This window comes from Pseudophryne corroboree, chromosome 2, assembly GCF_028390025.1.
Source record: "Pseudophryne corroboree isolate aPseCor3 chromosome 2, aPseCor3.hap2, whole genome shotgun sequence".
Lineage (NCBI taxonomy): Eukaryota > Metazoa > Chordata > Amphibia > Anura > Myobatrachidae > Pseudophryne > Pseudophryne corroboree.
Window position 1 is genome coordinate 114,762,601 of NC_086445.1, and position 19,653 is coordinate 114,782,253.

Here is a 19,653-nt window from a genome sequence, read left to right on the forward strand (position 1 = left end):
TCTCTGCACCATCTGATTCGGCTCAGCCTATCCCAACTAGCCAAGGGGTATATGTTCCGGTTACTGGCTCTCAGTCTTCGCTACTTCATTGTCTAGCTCAGCTCTAGCTGAGTGAAGATAACTGTGCTTCCTTGCATTCCGTTTCCCTGCAGGTGCAGTTTCTTTCCTAAGTGTTGCACAGTATCGTTATCTAGCTCTACACCTGTGCAGGCCTTTCCTTTGGCTGCACAGGTAATCTCATCAAGCTCCTGACTGCTGGTGCCAGCCAGCACCTGAGATTCCAGCCTGTTCCAGTTCCCTGGATCCACTCCGGTTATTCACAAACTAATATCCTGTTCAGTGTTCAATTTGCATCCAGTCCAAGTCATCTCAAGAGTGCTTCCTGATCCAGTTCTACAGTGACCATCCAGTCTGAAAGCTGGTTACCACACTGATAAGGTCAGCCACTCCACCATACTGGACTGCAGCTACAAGTAAGGAGAGTGTTGTACATCATTACTGTATCATCCCAGTGTTAGCCTGGTTACTACTATCACACTCTTCACATCATCCATTCACCAACCCCAAAACCCTTGGTGGTCTAGTGGTCACGATCCGGCATTTTCTTGCAGAGACCCGGGTTCGATTCCCGGCCAGGGGATGGTATTCGCCATCTTACTTATACACCTCCAAGTACTTGCACAGACATTTCCTGACTCCGGATTCACAAACAAATACCACTCTGACAGTACCCAGCTTAAATCTCATGTCCATATTCACATGTCCGTTTAATAAATGTTGACACGCACATATTCAGTTTTGCAGCAGTCAGGGTTTTTCAGTGATGATGTAAAATAGAGGAAGAGAAATGCAGATGCACTAAGAACACTGATAGTAAGAATAATTTAAATCAACCCTCACAATTAATATGGAGTATAACTGAAGTTCTTAGCACACATTTGCGCAAATATGCAGGCCCATGTACTGCGACCAGGTGACTTCATCACATGGGTCCCTATACATTCCTAATACTATCACATTATATAAATGTATCCATGACTTATCTTTAAATAGTGCCCTTATCAATGTGTGATCTGAAATGCAGGAACCTTATTAATTAAAACACCTGAGGGTAAATGGGAGGGGTGCCAATACCAGAGGAAGGAAGCCTTGCCTTCCAGTTTACAATATATACACAAATATGGAGGGAAAAGGGGGGGGGGGGGGGGGGCTGGACTGCACACCCTATTACTACAGATATTAAGAGGTGCTATCATGCTGAGGCTTCTAATACTATGCTGGAGGAAGAGAGACACGGATGCACACTCCTAGCACTAAGAACACTGATAGTAAAATATGTAAGGTATAAAGGAAAAATCAGGAAGGTCTGCTAATACTGACTACACAGATACAGTACATATGAGATCCAGAAAGCATAGATACAATTAGGGATGGCCATAGTTGTGTTCACCATCAATGGTAATTTTGCAAGTGACCATCAATGGTTACACATTATGCGATGTATGACCATCTATGCAATGTTTCACCAACTGATGGTCATCCCTGTTCATTCACAGGCCAGTGGGTCAATCAGAACCTGGAGGCTGGGCTTCATGGGTGTCGGTGGCGGAGATACGTCACTTGGTAGAAAAAAAAAAAAAGAACCATCAGGTGGTTCTGTTCTATCAATAATGGGAAACCATCTGGCTGGCAAAAGTATTCAACGTCAGCCATAAACCATTGATTATTTGGAATCATTGATGGTCGATGGCCATCCCTAGATACATTGCTTACAGATTGGCTTCTTTCTGGTTCCATGCACTGTGATTGGTCTGGTTACCCAGTGGTCATACATTATTCCTTGAATTTTGGGAGAATAGGAAGCTATGAACAATTTATTGCAAAGAGTGTGGATTTCTGAAATGTATCCCCATCTGTAATCAGCATGAAGAAACCTGTCACCATTTCACTCTTCTTCATTCAGAGTGACCTGCTGCTGTGGCCAAAGCAGAGAGTTACACTACCCGGAAAACTCAGTTCCTGATGGGCCTTCAGAAACCACGTGGGACCCTGAGATACATGTTAAAGAATTCCCTAGTGAGTTCCATGGAGATATGATTTTTGTAGGACCCAAAAGGACAGTGGCAAAGGTGAGTGCAGTATTCTAAATGTCTTCCTGGGTGCTGTGGGGTGTCTGAGACATTTAGGACAGTCTATGTTCAAAATGAAAGTTATTGGCACATTGTCCATATAAATGAGTGCTAATTTTACAGAATATTCCTTCTATCTGTCTAACTCCGAATAAAAGTAAGTGACACTGGGTTGTGTTCCTCTACAGTATGTGCGGGCATCATGCGACACTAAACCTGATGTATTGTATGAGCTCATAACTCAACACTGGGGCCTTCGTGTACCCAGACTTCTGATATCAGTGACCGGAGGGGCCAAAAACTTCAGCATCAACCCAAGGCTGAAAAAACAGTTCATTCGGGGCCTTGTGAAAGCAGCAAAGAGCACAAGTAAGGTGGTTCCATGTATCACAATGCCCACAATGCTTTTCCCTAATGGTCATGTCCTCTTATTCTGTCCATTTCTCTCCCACTTATTTGCTGTCCTTTATCAACCTCTTTCCATAATGCTGAGCTTTTTATAGGGAAAATGTCCGTTATTTCCTGAACGTGGAAATCTTCATTCCCTGGAAAGACAAGAAATCGATTTTTGAGGCTGATTAGATCTACAGTATAACAGGAACTAATCATTTGTTGGTCAAGTTCTCAACATCAAGTTTTCTATGAAACTTTCAAACAGCAATGATTGATAATTGTAAAGAAAGCTTTGAGCTGTAGGAGCTGATCCACAGTTTGTACTCCTCAGTTAATGCATACAGTAGTTAAAGACACTAGGGGCGGGATGTACTAATGCACATCGCCGCCTATTGCAGCCCGGTGCCACGATGCTGATCGCATACAGTATGTACTTACAAGTGCGATCAGCATTGTGGAGGACAATAAGAGCTGTCCTCCGCGATGCGCAGCGGCTGCCTGACTTCCAGGATTCAGCCCCAGGAGTCAGTCTGCGCATGCGCAGGGTGACGGGGGCACGCGCGAGGCATGCTGGGAGGGATCCAATTGGATCCCTTACACAGTGCTGCAGAGAGAAGCCTATAGGCTTCTATGGGGTATCGCCAGCAAAAACTGGGGAACCCCGTCGCGGCGCTGACCTGACGGCCGAGGGTTAGTACGTGGGGAAAATGCATTTTCCATTTAGTACATCCTGTCCTATAGGCTTTATTTACAAAGTGGCGGCTACTGTAAGTTGCTGCTTCTCGGCAGGTTGGAAGTGAAAATTTGCAACCGTTGCGGCAAAATATAACTTACAAAATGGTGACCGTGCATGCACAGTAGGAATTTTGTCTCCAGAACATGGCAGGCGCCATGTTTCCAGAGACCTGATCATGCGCAGTATACTTCAGCACAATGCTGGAGCCTACAGTGCCGTGGAGAGGAGGGGGCTCACCCGGAATCTGCACACAGGCCCCCTCCTCTCTTAAGACGCCCCTGGCTGGGACCTTCCAATGGACCGTTGGCCATCTGTTACAATACTAAGTTTGGTACCTTGGTTACTACTATTATATACAGGATTTAGAAGGGTTTATGGTTACAGCATTACTACTTTACAGCACTGAGGTCAGCTACTGTTCTTTGCTTTTTTTTGTATGTTCTTCAAATGTTTTCTGCATGTGCTCTGGCTTCACTGTGGAACAAGGTCTGATATGAATGCCATATATATTCTCTGAACAGTGCTGCATATATTGATAGAGCTATAGAAATATATAAATAAGTAAATAAATAATTACATAAATTATAAATAAATACATAAATAAATTACATTAAATGTAAATAAATAAATAATAATAATAATAGCAAACCGCCCCAACTGTCCAATTTTGGTGGGACAGTCCGTTTTTTTGGGACTGTCCCGCTGTCCCACCTGTGAGACGTAGTGTCCCGCGGTGGGGGGAGCAGTTGGGAGACCCTCCCTCACTCGCTGCTCTGCCGCAAGCATCTGTGTCCCTCCTCCCAATGTTTTAAAGTTGGGAGGAATGTAATAATAATAACAACAACAACAACAACAACAATGTTTCGCAGTGTGGTACTGTCAGAGACTACCCATATACATATATGGAGCCTTCCCACCAAAGGGAGTTGACCATGTGTTTGATTTAGCAGGATGGTGTTTAAATAAAGCTTATGATGCAGGGGTGAAAGGATTCCATCGCTGGAGTACCTCCCATGCTGCATAACCTGTCACCTCCAGGGCTAACACTAATGCATGGCTCTCCATCCAGAGGCCTGGATCATTACCGGAGGTTCTCATGCTGGCGTGATGAAGCATGTGGGCGAGGCTGTGCAGGAAATCAGTGGAGGCCAACAAGAGATTGTCCTGATCGGCATCGCCCCCTGGGGCACCATCCATAACCGGAAATCCCTGCTCAGGAATAAGGTAAAATGCAAGAATACGTAAAGTGTCGTACGGCTCCGTCTTTCTCTACAACAAATGTCACTTCCCAGCACTGTCACCCACACAGTCTACATTTATTTCTGAGCTCTCACAACCTTCATCTCTTTATTTTATGTTTTGTATATTTCATCCAAGACTCGTTCAGTTATACATTTATTCCTATCAGCCGCTTTCTGCTGTGTTAAATTTACCATAGTATTAAATAAAACATATACGAAATTAATAACAAGAAATTTTGATAGACACACACTGGCAGGTAAATAGGTTGTTGTTATGACCAGAGGCGGCCCTAACCAATATGATGCCCTAGGCAAAATTTTGGCTGGTGCCCCCTAGCACCGCCGCTAGTTCTGCAAGAGAAGCCTGGCATGAGTCAGCTGGCAGCTCTGCTAACATCGGGCGCCTTTTGTTTATGAAAATGCATCTTATTTGCATTACTATGTGGCTAGGACGCACAAGCAGCTTCTGCTGATTAAAATGATATGCAGCATGCCTATATTCTGTGTGCGACTGCGGCTGTATCTGCATACGAAATGCTACATTACAGTGATTTCCAGGAATACACACAGAATATAGGCATGCCGCATATCATTTTAATCAGCAGAAGCTGCTGGTACCCCTAAGCATACCAAATGCCCTAGGCATTTGCCTAGTTTGCCTATGCCTAAGGTCGGCTCTGGTTATGACCCAGGGAATAAGAGAAAGTCTGAAGTTACACACAGTATTGAGATTGTTAAATTACTGTAATAGAGGGCCTGATTCAGACCTGATTGCTGCTCTGCGGGTGATTATCAAACTACTGCACATGTACCACAATGTGCATGCGTGTTACCAAACAGCGACAGGATGGTGCAAAAATTTTGATCGCAAGAGCGTACGCAAGGTGATTGTTAGGAAGAGGATGTTTGAGAGTGGTAAATGACCGTTTTCTGGTAGTGTCTGGAAAAATGCAGGCGTTCCCAATCGTTTTCAGGGTGGGTGTGTGACATCAGCTCCGGCCCCAATCAGCTGGATTTCTTCGCACTGGAGGAGTAAGTGTTGAGCTACTCACACAGACTGCACACACTGCACAGAATGGGAAAAACATTCTATGGTGAGTGTGATGCGAATGGTTTTGCAGCTGTCCGCTGACTGAGGGGAGTTTTTGCACAGCGTACTGTACACATGCATTCGCACACTTGCACGGGGCGAGTCCCCCCTGGGTGGCGGCTATCTGATGGCAGGACAGTGCAATTTGCAGCACAGCGATCAGGTCTGAATCGGGCCCAGGAGCTGGAATAAGTACATAAAGCTGCACAGCATTAGGAGTTGGAGTCCGGGATATACATCTTTGCATCCTCTAGTATAAAATAAAAGCTCGGGGCATATACAGGTGGAACTCAGAAAAATAGAATATCGTGCAAAAGTTCATTTATTTCAGTAATTCAACTTAAAAGGTGAAACTAATATATTATATAGTCATTACATGCAAAGTGAGATATTTCAAGCCTTTATTTGTTATAATGTTGATGAATGTGGCTTACAGCTTACAGAATTTCTCATACGTCCTAGAGGATGCTGGGGACGACATCAAGACCATGGGGTATAGACAGGATCCGCAGGAGACATGGGCACTATAAAGACTTTTCATTGGGTGTGAACTGGCTCCTCCCTCTATGCCCCTCCTCCAGACCTCAGTTTTAGAAATGTGCCCAGGCAGACTGGATGCACTCTGAGGAGCTCTACTGAGTTTCTCTGAAAAGACTTATGTTAGGTTTTTTATTTTCAGGGAGATCTGCTGGCATCAGACTCCCTGCTTCATGGGACTGAGGGGGCAGAAGCAGAACCAACTTCCTCAGAGTTTCATGGCTCTGCTTCTGGCTGACAGGACACCATTAGCTCCTGAAGGGAACTGAACGCTAGCCGTGTCTAGATGCTCAATCCCACAGCACGCCGTCACCCCCCTCACAGAGCCAGAAGTCAGAAGACAGGTGAGTATAAGAAGAATGATCTTCTATCAAGTAAGTGACGACTGAGGTGCGGCGCGGCTGGCGGGACCGCAGCGTGCCGTTGCTGCCCACACACACTGGCACTGCAGAGTGCAGGGCGCGGGGGGGTGCCCTGGGCAGCAATAAAAATACCTCAAAACTGGCTAAAAGTGGGCATAAGTTGCCGCTGGCACAGCCCTACCCCCGCCAGTACAAATATTACAGTGTTTATATGAGTGTAAGGACGCGCCATTGTGGGGGCGGAGCTTCTTCCTCAGGCAGCCAGCACACTACTCAGCGCGATTTTCTCTCTCTCCTCAGGCTGCAGAGAACACGCTGGTCCTCTCCTCCACTTCTGACAAGTACAGGGTGCTATTAAGGGGGGGCACAAAGCGATTGTGGTGCATTTAATAGTGTGAATTACTGTTTAAAGGCGCTATTTGGCTGTGGACATTCTGTGTTCACAGGGAATACTGGCGCTGGGGTTGTGAGCTGGCTGCTCCTATCCCGTGTCCCTCTGACGGATTTTACTGTGGTTCTGTCCCCAAAATAAGTCCCAGTGTGTCTGTTGGTGTGCAGTACATGTGTGGGGCATGTCTGAGGCAGGGAGTTCCTCCCCAGAGGAAGCCATTTTTGGGACACAGAGTTGTAATGTGGTGGCGCTACCGGCACACCAAGAGCCTGCATGGGTGAAAGAGATACGTGACAGTATGCATCTGAATAGATAAGTCTGAATCTAAGGCTGCATGCTGGAGAAAATCTGTGGAAGATGTGATTTTTCAGGATGCTGTTATTCCTTATGCGGGCGGCCCCTCTGGGTCACATAAGAGACCATTTGCAAATGTTGTAAACACTGATACCGACACGGATTCTAACTCTTGTGTCGACGAGAGTGAATCCAGAGAGATAGATCATGAATTGGCAAAAAATATACAATATATGATTGTGGCTATAAGGGACGTGTTGGAGGTTACAGAAACCACTCCTGTACCTCAGGAGAAGGCGTATTTATGTAAGGAAAAGAAGTCCAAAGTCACATTCCCTCCTTCACACGAACTAAATGCTCTGTTTGAAGGGATGTGGGTGAATCCTGATAAAAGATTTCGTATTCCCAAAAGGATTCACATAGCTTACCCTTTCCCGGCTGAGGACAGGAAAAAGTGGGAGTCACCCCCTGTGTTAGACAGTGCACTTTCCAGGTTGACAAAGAAGGTAATTCTCCCTACTCCTGCCACGGCTTCTCTTAAAGAGCCGGCAGACCGAAAAATGGAAACGACATTGAAATCCATTTATGTTACCAATGGTACACTGATTAGGCCCACTATTGCCTGCGCATGGGTGAGTCGCGCTATTGAAAAATGGTCAGAAAGCGTGTCATCAGAAATTGACACGATTGATAAAGATGAGATACTCCTTAAGTTAGGGAATATCAAGGACGCTGCCACCTACATGCTGGAAGCAATGAAGGATACTGGACTCTTGAGTTCACAGGCCGCTACCATGGCAGTATCGGCTAGGCGGGCGTTGTGGATTCGCCAGTGGAACGCGGATGCAGATTCCAAAAGAAACATGGAGGCTCTCCCATATAAAGGTGAGGCCTTATGTGGCGATGGCCTGGATGCATTAGTCTTGGCGGCTACCACAGGTAAGTCGACATTATTGCCCTCTGCGCCTGCACTGGCAAAAAAGACCTATCACCCGCAAAAGCAGTCCTTTCGGACCAATAAATAAAAAAGACGAGAGGTTCCCCCTTCTTTGCAGGTAGGGGAAGGGGAAAGAAGCCAACAGCGGCTCCATGTTCCCAGGAGCAGAAGTCTACCCCTACTTCTGCCAAATCCCCAGCATGACGCTGGAGCTCCCTTGCGGGAGGCCGCTCGGGTGGGGGCACGTCTCAGATTCTTCAGCCAGGATTGGATTCTGTTTGGCCTGGATCCCTGGGTGTTGCAAATAGTATCCCAGGGGTACAAGCTGGAGTTTCAAGACGTTCCCCCATGCCGATTTTTCAAATCGACCTTGCCAGTTTCTCCGTCAGAAAGAGAAGCAGTAACAGCGGCAATCCAAAAATTATGTCAAGACCAGGTCATAGTCCTGGTACTGTTGTCACAACAAGGGAGGGGTTTTTATTCAAGCCTCTTTGTGGTTCCGAAGCCGGACGGCTCGGTCAGACCGATCCTAAATCTAAAGGATCTGAATTGTTACCTAAAAAGGTTCAAGTTCAAGATGGAATCACTTCGGGCAGTGATTACCAGTCTGGAGGAGGGGGACTACTTGGTGTCGGTGGACATAAAGGATGCTTACCTGCATGTTCCCATTTATCCTCCTCACCAGGCTTATCTGAGATTCGCGGTTCAGGATTGCCATTACCAATTCTAGATGTTACCGTTCGGTCTCTCCACGGCGCCGAGGGTATTCACCAAGGTGATGGCCGAGATGATGGTTCTCCTTCGTCAGAAGGGAGTCAATATAATTCCTTATCTGGACGACCTCCTGATAAAGGCGAGGTCCAGGGAGCAGTTGTTACAAAACATATCACTCTCTCTGTCAATACTCCAACAACACAAGTGTATCATAAATTACCCAAAGTCACAGTTGGAACCGACGACAAGGTTGTCTTTCCTCGGGATGATTCTGGACACAGACGTTCAGAGAGTATTTCTTCCACTGGAAAAGGCTCTGGAAATCCAGAAAATGGTAAAACAGATATTGAAACCATCAAGTGTGTCGATCCATCAGTGCATTCGGTTGTTGGGGAAGATGGTGGCGGCCTACGAGACCATACAGTTTGGCAGGTTCCATGCCAGAATATTCCAGTGGGACCTGTTGGACAAGTGGTCGGGGTCACACCTGCACATGCACAGAAAGATATTCCTGTCGTCAAAAACCAGGATTTTGCTCCTGTGGTGGTTGCACAGCTCTCACCTGCTAGAGGGACGCAGGTTCGGGATTCAGGACTGGGTCCTGGTAACCACGGATGAAAGTCTCCGAGGCTGGGGAGCAGTCTCTCAGGGAGAAAACTTCCAGGGACGTTGGTCACAACAGGAAGCCTGCCTTCACATAAACGTTCTGGAGCAAAGAGCCATTTACAACTGCCTTCAACAAGCGGTACATCTTCATCAAGACCATTCCGTGCAGATCCAGGCGGACAATGTAACAGCAGTCGCGTACATAAACAGGCAGGGCGGAACGAAAAGCAGAGCGGCAATGGCAGAGGCGACAAAAATCCTCCGCTGGGCAGAAAAACATCTACAAGCTCTGTCGGCAATATTAATTCCGGGAGTAGACAACTGGGAAGCAGACTTCCTCAGCAGACACGATCTCCATCCAGGAGAGTGGGGCCTCCACCAAGAAGTCTTTGCAGAGGTGACAAGTCTTTGGGGAGTTCCTCAAATAGACATGATGGCGTCTCGTCTCAACAAGAAGCTTCAGAGATACTGTTCCAGGTCGAGAGACCCTCAAGCAGTAGCAGTGGATGCACTGGTGACCCAGTGGGTGTTTCCGTCAGTGTATGTCTTCCCTCCACTTCCGCTGATCCCAAAAGTACTCAGGATCATAAGAAAAACAAGGGTTCGAGCAATCTTCATTGCCCCAGACTGGCCAAGGAGGGCTTGGTACCCAGATCTTCAGCAGTTGCTCATGGAAGATCCTCGGCCTCTTCCTCCTCGAGAGGACCTGGTGCAGCAGGGGCTGAGCGTGTACCAAGACTTACCGCGGCTACGTTTGATGACATGGCTGTTGAGCGCCGTATCCGAGCCAGGAAGGGTATTCCCGAGGAGGTCATCCCCACCCTTATTCAGGCCAGAAAGGGAGTAACGGCGAAACATCACCACCGTATTTGGAGAAAATATGTGTCTTGGTGTGAATCCAAGAAGGCTCCTACGGAAGAGTTTGAGTTGGGACATTTTCTCCATTTTTTGCAGGATGGTGTGGAGGCGGGCCTCCGATTGGGATCAATCAAGGTCCAGATTTCGGCCTTGTCAGTGTTCTTCCAGAAACAATTGGCCTCTCTTCCAGAGGTTCAGACCTTTGTGAAAGGGGTTCTCCACATCCAACCTCCATTCGTGCCTCCAGTGGCACCATGGGACCTTAACGTGGTATTGCAGTTCCTTCAATCGGACTGGTTTGAGCCTCTGCAAAAGATAGAATTGAAGTTTCTCACTTGGAAAGTGGTGATGCTTTTGGCTTTGGCATCCGCAAGGCGGGTGCCTGAATTGGGGGCCTTGTCTCACAAGAGCCCTTACCTGATCTTCCATGAAGATAGGGTAGAGTTGAGGACTCGTCAACATTTTCTTCCGAAGGTGGTTTCATCTTTCCACATAAACCAACCTATTGTAGTGCCAGTAGTTACTGACACATTCACTGATTCAAAATCTCTAGATGTGGTTAGAGCTTTGAAAATCTATGTCGCTAGAACGGCTCGTATACGGAAAACAGAGGCTCTGTTTGTCCTGTATGCTCACAACAAGATTGGCTGTCCTGCTTCCAAGCAGACTATTGCACGTTGGATTAGAAATATGATTCAGCAAGCTCATACTACGGCTGGTTTACCGTTACCGACGTCGGTAAAGGCCCACTCCACTAGGAAGGTGGGCTCATCCTGGGCAGCTGTCCGGGGGGTCTCGGCATTACAACTTTGCCGAGTAGCTACTTGGTCAGGGTCAAACACATTTGCTAAGTTCTACAAGTTTGACACCTTGGCCGATGAGGACCTCAAGTTAGGTCAATCGGTGCTGCAGGTTCATCCGCACTCTCCCGCCCGTACTGGAGCTTTGGTATAGACGTCGGTCTTGATGTCGTCCCCAGCATCCTCTAGGACGTATGAGAAAATAGGATTTTGATAACCTACCGGTAAATCCTTTTCTCCTAGTCCGTAGAGGATGCTGGGCGCCTGTCCCAGTGCGTACTTTACCTGCAGTTTAGTTATTAGAGTTACACAAGTTGTGTTATCTTAGTTTCAGCATGTTGCTGCAATTGGTTCATGCCTGTTGGTGTGTGTTATGTTGAATGCCATGTGTGCGGCATGGTTGAGGGTGTGAGTTGGTAGATATCTCACCACTAGTTAAGTAATTCCTTTTCTCGAAATGTCAGTCTCCCTGGGCACAGTTCCTATAACTGAAGTCTGGAGGAGGGGCATGGAGGGAGTAGCCAGTTCACACCCAATGAAAAGTCTATACCTCATGGTCTTGATGTCGTCCCCAGCATCCTCTACAGTCTAGGAGAAAAGGATTTACCGGTAGGTTATCAAAATCCTATTACATAAAATCAATTTAAAAAAAAAGCATTTTAAATACAAAAATGTCGGCTCCCTAAGAAAATTATAATCATGCATATATACTTAGTACTTGATTTGGGCGCATTTTGCATGAATTACTGCCTCAGTGCGGCATGGCATGTATTCTATCAGCCTGTGGCACTGCTGAGGTGTTATGGAAGACCAGGGTGCTTCAATAGCGGCCTTCAGCTCTTCTGCATTGTTCGGTCTGTAATTTGGCCCTCATTCCGAGTCGTTCGCTCTGTAAATTTCATCGCATCGCAGCGATTTTCCACTTAGTGCGCATGCGCAATGTCCGCACTGCGACTGCGCCAAGTAAATTTGCTAAGAATGTAGTATTTTTACTCACGGCTTTTTCTTCGCTCCGGCGATCGTAGTGTGATTGACACGAAATGGGTGTTTCTGGGCGGAAACAGGCCGTTTTATGGGCGTGTGGGAAAAAACGCTACCGTTTCCGGAAAAAACGCGGGAGTGGCTGGAGAAACGGGGGAGTGTCTGGGCGAACGCTGGGTGTGTTTGTGACGTCAAACCAGGAACGACAAGCACTGAACTGATCGCAGATGCCGAGTAAGTCTGAAGCTACTCTGAAACTGCTAAGAAGTTTGTAATCACAATATTGCGAATCTTTCGGTCGCAATTTTAAGATGCTAAGATTCACTCCCAGTAGGCGGCGGCTTAGCGTGTGCAACTCTGCTAAAATCGCCTTGCGAGCGAACAACTCGGAATGACCACCTTTGCAAAAGCTTTTGACACAGTACCTCACAGGAGACTGATTTTCAAATTAAGGGAGCTCGGTATAGAAGACACTATTTGTACATGGGTGAATAATTGTCTTGATAACAGGGAACAGCGAGTGGTGATTAATGGGATGTTTTCCACCTGGGCTAACGTAATTAGTGGAATACCGCAGGGTTCTGTGCTGGGGCCACTATTATTTAATATATTTATTAATGATTTAAGAGAAGGACTAGTCATTTTTACAGACGATACTAAAATATGTAGGGTAATCAAGTCAGATGTGGAGGCTCTTAAGAACAATTTATTTAAACTGGAAGTTTGGGAAATTAAATGGTGTATGAGGTGTAGGACTAGATGCTTGGAGAGTGATAAAATGGAAAGTGATAAACTACCAGCCAACCAGCCATTTTTTCAAACAGGGCCTGTGACATGTCAGTTAGCAGCTGATTGGCTGGTGCTTTTTCTCTCTCCATCTTCACTCTCTAAACGATGATGAATCTAGCCATTAATGTGGAAAAATGTAAAGTTATGCACTTTGGGACTAAGAATAAACATGCAACCTACCAATGAAATAGGGAAATAATAGGGGAAACTGTATTAGAAAAGGATTTGGGGGTGTTCAGTAATAGTAGATTTAGCAGCAACACACAATGTCAAAGTGCAATAACAAAGGCAAATAAGGTGTTAGCATTCATTAAAAGGGGAATTGAGACAAGGGATGAGAGTGTAATCCTGCCACTGTACAAATCATTGGTACGGCCGCATCTTGAGTATTGTGTACAGTTCTGGGCACCACACTATAAAAGAGGCATGTTAGAATTTGAAAAGGTTCAGAGGCGAGCTAGCAAATTGATTAAGGGGTTGGAGACACTGGACTATGATGAGAGGCTTTCTAGCTTGGATATGTTTACATTAGAAATGAGACGACTAAGAGGAGATATGATTAATATTTACTAAGATATGAAGGGGGCAATATGCGGAGCTATCATGTGAGTTGTTTACTAAGAGACTTCTTCACAAAACGCGTGGACATTTTATACTCAACGCAGGAAGGGATTCTTCACTGTAAGGGCAATACGAATATGGAATACACTGCTAGAGAAGGTTGTAATGGCGGACTCAGTCAATGCATTTAAAAATGGGTTAGACAAATTTGTAGCAGAAAAAGATATACGAGGATATAGCCGTTTAACCTAAATAGAATAGGGAATGCAATATAATTCAGGTTGAACTCGACGGACTACTAGTCTTTTTTTCAACCTCACCGACAAGGTTACTATGGGGTCTATTTACTAAGCCTCAGGTGGAGATAAAGGGAACGGAGAAGTACCAGCCAATCACCTCCTTACTGTCATTACTGACGTGGCAGGTAGGAGATGATTGGCTGGTACTTTATTTCCGGACACTTTATCTCCATCCAAGGCTTAGTAAATAGACCCCTATGTTATCTCGCTTCCTCCTCTCCACCAGCCCATTTTCTCTGCTGCCTCCGGCCCCCACCATGCTGTGCTAAGAGCAGCTCTACATTCTGACCACGCTCTTACCTACTCCTCTCTTACTCTACAGGCCACGTCATTATGACATGCTCAGGTCCCCGCTATCATCACACCCACCGAGAGAATCTGCTCTTCCCCTAAGACGTGCAGTCACTCTCCCTCCCATAGGGTGCCCAGTTAGGAACTAGTACTATGTCACGGCAAGCATCTGTGGGGCCTATTAAATTAAACACCTGGTGACCCTAGCAAGCAACATACTGTAACTTAGAGGACCAGTGTTTCACATTAGCAGTCACTTTACAGTGTGATCATTATTCCAGTCTGAGTCAATTTTACCTACCTGGAGAGGACAAGCTCTGCTACCCTACCATGGGTACTGCCGGCATGTTTTTCTGAGTAATGTCTTCATCAGCTATTGGGAGGGATCTGCTAATCGTACAATGTATACTTCAAGACTCCCTTCTGCTTATATAGACTTGGGAGGTCTCATTTTAGAGGGTTGTAGGCATTTACATAATTTTCCAAAATTTTTACACGTGTCATGTGTCCTATGACCTACGGTACTGTAGTGTACAGATGGGTCCTTGGTTATCTTGACTACTTTTCTTCCCCCTGAGCACAACATTATTTATTAATTAGCAAAAACCCTTCATCTATTGTTCTCAGCTGCAATACAATACAGAGAACAATACAGCAGGGGATTAAGTCCTACTGGCCAGTCTCAGTTAATCCTATTAAAGGTCAAGATAAATGTGGACCCATCTGTACATCTCTCCAGGCAGTAACTGTATTACAGCACAGTGTGGGTATAAAGGTAAGTTTATTTCTACTTCTTCTGTGTCAATTACCGTAGGAAGGTCCAGCTCTGTACCCAGTGGATGAAGAATCTCAGGGGAACTTGTGCTGTCTGGATAGCAACCACTCTCACTTTATTCTGGTGGACAATGGGACACACGGACAGTATGCAGTGGAAATTCCACTGAGAACTCAACTGGAGAAATTCATCTCTCAAAAAAAGATACAGGAAACAGGTGAGAAGGAAACTATAATATATTATCAGATGAGGCCCTTGTAAATACAGGCTCTAAATTGGGAAATTAAGAAGTCGTCATCATGAAGTTCTGGGCTTTTATTTCCATGTTAGGGTATTTACAAAATATACTATTGCAAGTGATATCTGCTCTACACTGGAGTTATAGCAACTTAAATTTATATGATTTATTAATAATAATAATAATAATAATAATAATAATAATAATATCATCATCATCATCATATTTTACTTATAGGGCACCAGAAGGTGTCCACAGTAGTACACAACGATAAGAACACAAGTTCCTGAATATTACATATATACATAAAATAACCATAAACACAGTGAACCCTTGTAGATGGGGTTGTAGTAGATGTCTGCTCTATGGGGGAGATTCAGAGTTGATCGTAGCTGTACTAAATTTAGCATAGCTATGATCAGGCACTCAGACATGCTGGGGGAAGCCCAGCACATGGCTAGTCCGCCCCGCATGTCATTCCTGCCCCGTCGCAGAAGTATAAAAGCTTTGCACAGCGGTAATGCTTCTGTACTTCGGGAGTAGCGTCCGGCCAGCGCAGCTCCTGCGTGCTGGCTTGGAGCTACTCGTCACTGCCCGGGTCGCAGCGGCTGCGTGTGATGTCATGCAGCGGCTGCGGCCCGCCCCCACACGGTCCGGCCACGCCTGCGTTGGCCGGACCGTGCCCACAAAACAGTGGCTTAACGCCGCCGTCCCGCCCAGCGAACGCATCTGCCTGTCAATCATGCAGAGGCGATCGCTGGGCAACAACAGCCATTGGCTGTCTGGCATGTGCTGGCGCAAAGCGGCATCGGCACACTTCTGACCTGATTGCTGAGCTGTGATGAATGCCAATGTGCGATCAGGACAGAATGACCCCCTATATGAGCAAGCTACCCTACCAGCAGTGCCGGATAAACGTCTGTGGGGCCCCTGGTCAACAAACTTGTGGGGGCCCCTTTCAATAAAATGATCAAATATCAAATCAGTATTTGTATTTTCTTGGATTTAATGCACCAATGAATCAGATTTATTTCCACAAAGGCAGAGATGAGATGGAATGCTTCTACATATACAGTACACTGCATTTAGGTGGTCATTCCGAGTTGTTCGCTCGCAAGGCGATTTTAGCTGAGTTACACACGCTAAGCTGCCGCCTACTGGGAGTGTATCTTAGCATCTTAAAATTGCGAACGATGTATTCGCAATATTGCGATTACAAACTTCGTAGCAGTTTCAGAGTAGCTTCAGACTTACTCGGCATCTGCGATCAGTTCAGTGCTTGTCGTTCCTGGTTTGACGTCACAAACAATCCCAGCGTTCGCCCAGACACTCCTCCGTTTCTCCAGCCACTCCTGCGTTTTTTCCGGAAACGGTAGCGTTTTTTCCCACACGCCCATAAAACGGCCAGTTTCCGCCCAGAAACGCCCATTTCCTGTCAATCACACTACGATCGCCTGAGCGATGAAAATGCCGTGAGTAAAATTCCTAACTTCATAGCAAATTTACTTGGCGCAGTCGCAGTGCGGACATTGCGCATGCGCACTAAGCGGAAAATCGCTGCGATGAAATTTACAGAGCGAACAACTCGGAATGACCACCTTATTAGTATTCAGAAGGTGTGAGAATACAGCTACAGTAAAATACATAGGTAAATACAATAATTATGTAATCCTTTGTGAGGATAAATCAAATTAATGGTGCATTAAATTCCTAGAAAATACAAATACTGTAAGTAATAAGTAAGTAAATAGAGTAAAAGATTTCCAGCCCGGAAATGAATCTAATTTACTGTATCCCCTCAAATTATTGTATTTTCCCTATATATTTTAGCAGATACACTCTCACACCATCTGCAGAAGCCAGATCTCCTCTTATGATGTAGAGCTGCTCACAACTGCTCATTATATTGTCACTGTGCACGCACAGTCAGGGACCAGGTCACCAGGCAGCTCCGCACTGACGCTCTGCAGCGTCTGCACCACGGGAAGGGGAGGACCTGACTAAGCTAAGCATGCGCCACTGAGGTTGGAACTAAGTAAAATGGCGCCTTAGCATCTGACTCAGTCACTCAGCTCCTTTTGCGTCACAGACAATGGCCCTCATTCCGAGTTGTTCGCTCGTTCTTTTCCTTCGCATCGGTGCGATTTTCCGCTAACTGCGCATGCGCAATATTCGCACTGCGGCTGCGCCAAGTAAATTTGCTAAGAAGTTTGGTATTTTACTCACGGCATTACAAGGTTTTTTCTTCATTCTGGTGATCGTAGTGTGATTGACAGGAAGTGGGTGTTTCTGGGTGGAAACAGGCCGTTTTATGGGAGTGTGTGAAAAAACGCTGCCGTTTCTGGGAAAAACGCGGGAGTGGCTGGAGAAACGGGGTAGTGTCTGGGCGAACGCTGGGAGTGTTTGTGACGTCAAACCAGGAACGACAAGCACTGAACTGATCGCACTGGAAGAGTAAGTCTCGAGCTACTCAGAAACTGCACAGATAAATCTTTTCGCAATATTGCGAATACTTTCTTCGCAATTCTGCTAAGCTAAGATTCACTCCCAGAGGGCGGCGGCTTAGCGTGTGCACTGCTGCGAAAAGCGGCTAGCAAGCGAACAACTTGGAATAAGGGCCAATGTCTCACGGAATTTGACATCATTATCCCGTGAGACTGTGCTCCTTTGCGGCTGCTGTTAGGGAACAGCTGAGCTGCCAGAGAGGAGGGAGAATGTAGACATAGCTAAATGTCATTTTATGTTAATTAGCAGTGCCAGTGGCCAATTCTGGGGGACAGTATGTGAGGGCCCTTGGGCGACCCCCTCATTGTCACTCCTACAATCTGGTCCTGCTCACCAGATCCTCACTAAGAGGTACATACAAAATGGCAAATCTGATATAATTGGTGGAATTTTTGTTATGGAAGATACAATACTATTCCTGGAAGTGTGCAGTGGCCTGGGGAGCAAATTTTCCTATTATGTGATCTAAGCATGTGATTCACACAGCCTTCCCCTTAAATGCCATATTATCATCCAAACCTGGTTGAAAAAAAGGGTAGCCATATAAATTGGCATGTGTGATATAGGATAGCTTGACAGGTGACCCCTGTTGGCAAAGAGCCCAATTGAAATTTATGGACAGCTGGGTGGCTGGTTGTCATCATGCTGCCATGATGTTGGGCCTATATTTATGCGGAGGTCTGGGGCTGTAGTCCCATTCACCCTATTGTTACTCTGGCACTACAGACACGCACAGAGTCATACAGACATGCAGAGTAACAAAGACATGATGCACCCATAAAAAGAGGAACTGTCTACCACTGACTGTCAGCGATAGATACTTTAGAACATTAGAAACAATTATTACTGAAAACAATATTTGTGTCTGATACATGTATGGAATAGGATTTTCCATTCAAAAACTCATGTTATTAATTATGTATTTCAGAAAGCGCAATAAAAATCCCTATTGTGTGTGTGGTGCTGGAGGGGGGCCCTGGAACCCTTGAAGTGAGTATCATCAGAAACATGTGTGCCCCTTACATTGTATCTACTGTATGTCATTTTCTTAGTAGGCCTCATTCTAGCTGGACCTCTGAGTGTTTTTCAACCTGTGTGGTCTCCACACTGTGGACCTGATTCAGAGTAGTATGTGAACCCAATGTTATACGTACTAATCCAATGTTTGGACATTAGCAGTGTGGTTCCGATAGTCGTTCTGAGTAAGCTTTGGCTTACATAGACTATGTCACAACTGAGGGTTTTGGCTGACAGGAGGAAGCCTCAGTTGTAGGGGCTGAAAGGAACTTAAACCGGGAAGGTTTAATCAGACCCCTGGACATGTAAGTATTAAAGGAAACTCGAAGGTGTGACCATGACAACCAGGTAAAAGTAAAATAAAAGTTTATTGTCAAACTCTGTGTAATGACAGACAGCAAATAATGGCAATGGCAAAATAATATAGTTCCTGGAACACTTTGACCATAGAAGGTATCACAGAGCACTGGTAGGTTAAAGAACAGCTGTTAAAGTCCTTTGATGAAATAACCTTACCAGGCCTGTCTGTAGTAGTGGAGATAGCCGAGGAACATGCCAGTAGATGTAACAGATGAAGCTGGTAACTTGAATAAGCTGTTGTATCTGCTGGACGGAACCAGCCAGGTGGTAAGACACGGAGTGGATGCTGAATGGAATCAGCCAGGTAATAAAGTCACGGAGTGAATGCTGGATGGAACCAGCCAGGTGATGAAACACGGAGTGGATACTGTAAGATGCTAGGGAGCGTGGAAACAGAGGAGTTGAAGGATGATTACCGGTGGTAGTGGATACTGCTGGTAAGTAAGGATCCGCTGGATCGACACCGGTACTTTGAAGAAGCTGGAATCTGCTGAGAGCTGGCTGCTGGAAGCAGATGGTAAATGGCTGGAAACTGGAAGCTGGGACAGCCACGGAGGACTGCAGAGTCAGGCTGCACCGCAGGATGGAAAGCTGGTGCGGGTCTCTTTGTGGATGCTGGAGACAGGAGCTGGAACCTGGAGAAACAAACCACAGGAGAGAGAGACTGGAACAAGGTATGACAAACAAAGTACTGACATCTTTCTGGCCCAGACACAGGATACTTATACCTGCAGCTATGCAGGCATTGG

At 45.9% G+C, this 19,653-nt stretch overlaps 1 protein-coding gene across 1 annotated transcript in view; it reads left to right on the top strand.

Annotated features, from left to right (window-relative positions):
* The window catches only part of LOC134990454 (transient receptor potential cation channel subfamily M member 2-like), a 220,330-nt gene that overhangs the window by 43,482 nt on the left and 157,195 nt on the right, over positions 1-19,653 (top strand). The window contains exons 3-7 of the mRNA XM_063950688.1: positions 1,964-2,129; positions 2,318-2,498; positions 4,328-4,482; positions 14,824-15,001; positions 18,456-18,517. Of these exons, the coding sequence (XP_063806758.1) occupies positions 1,964-2,129; positions 2,318-2,498; positions 4,328-4,482; positions 14,824-15,001; positions 18,456-18,517 (742 nt within the window). The remainder of the gene's footprint in view (positions 1-1,963; positions 2,130-2,317; positions 2,499-4,327; positions 4,483-14,823; positions 15,002-18,455; positions 18,518-19,653) is intronic.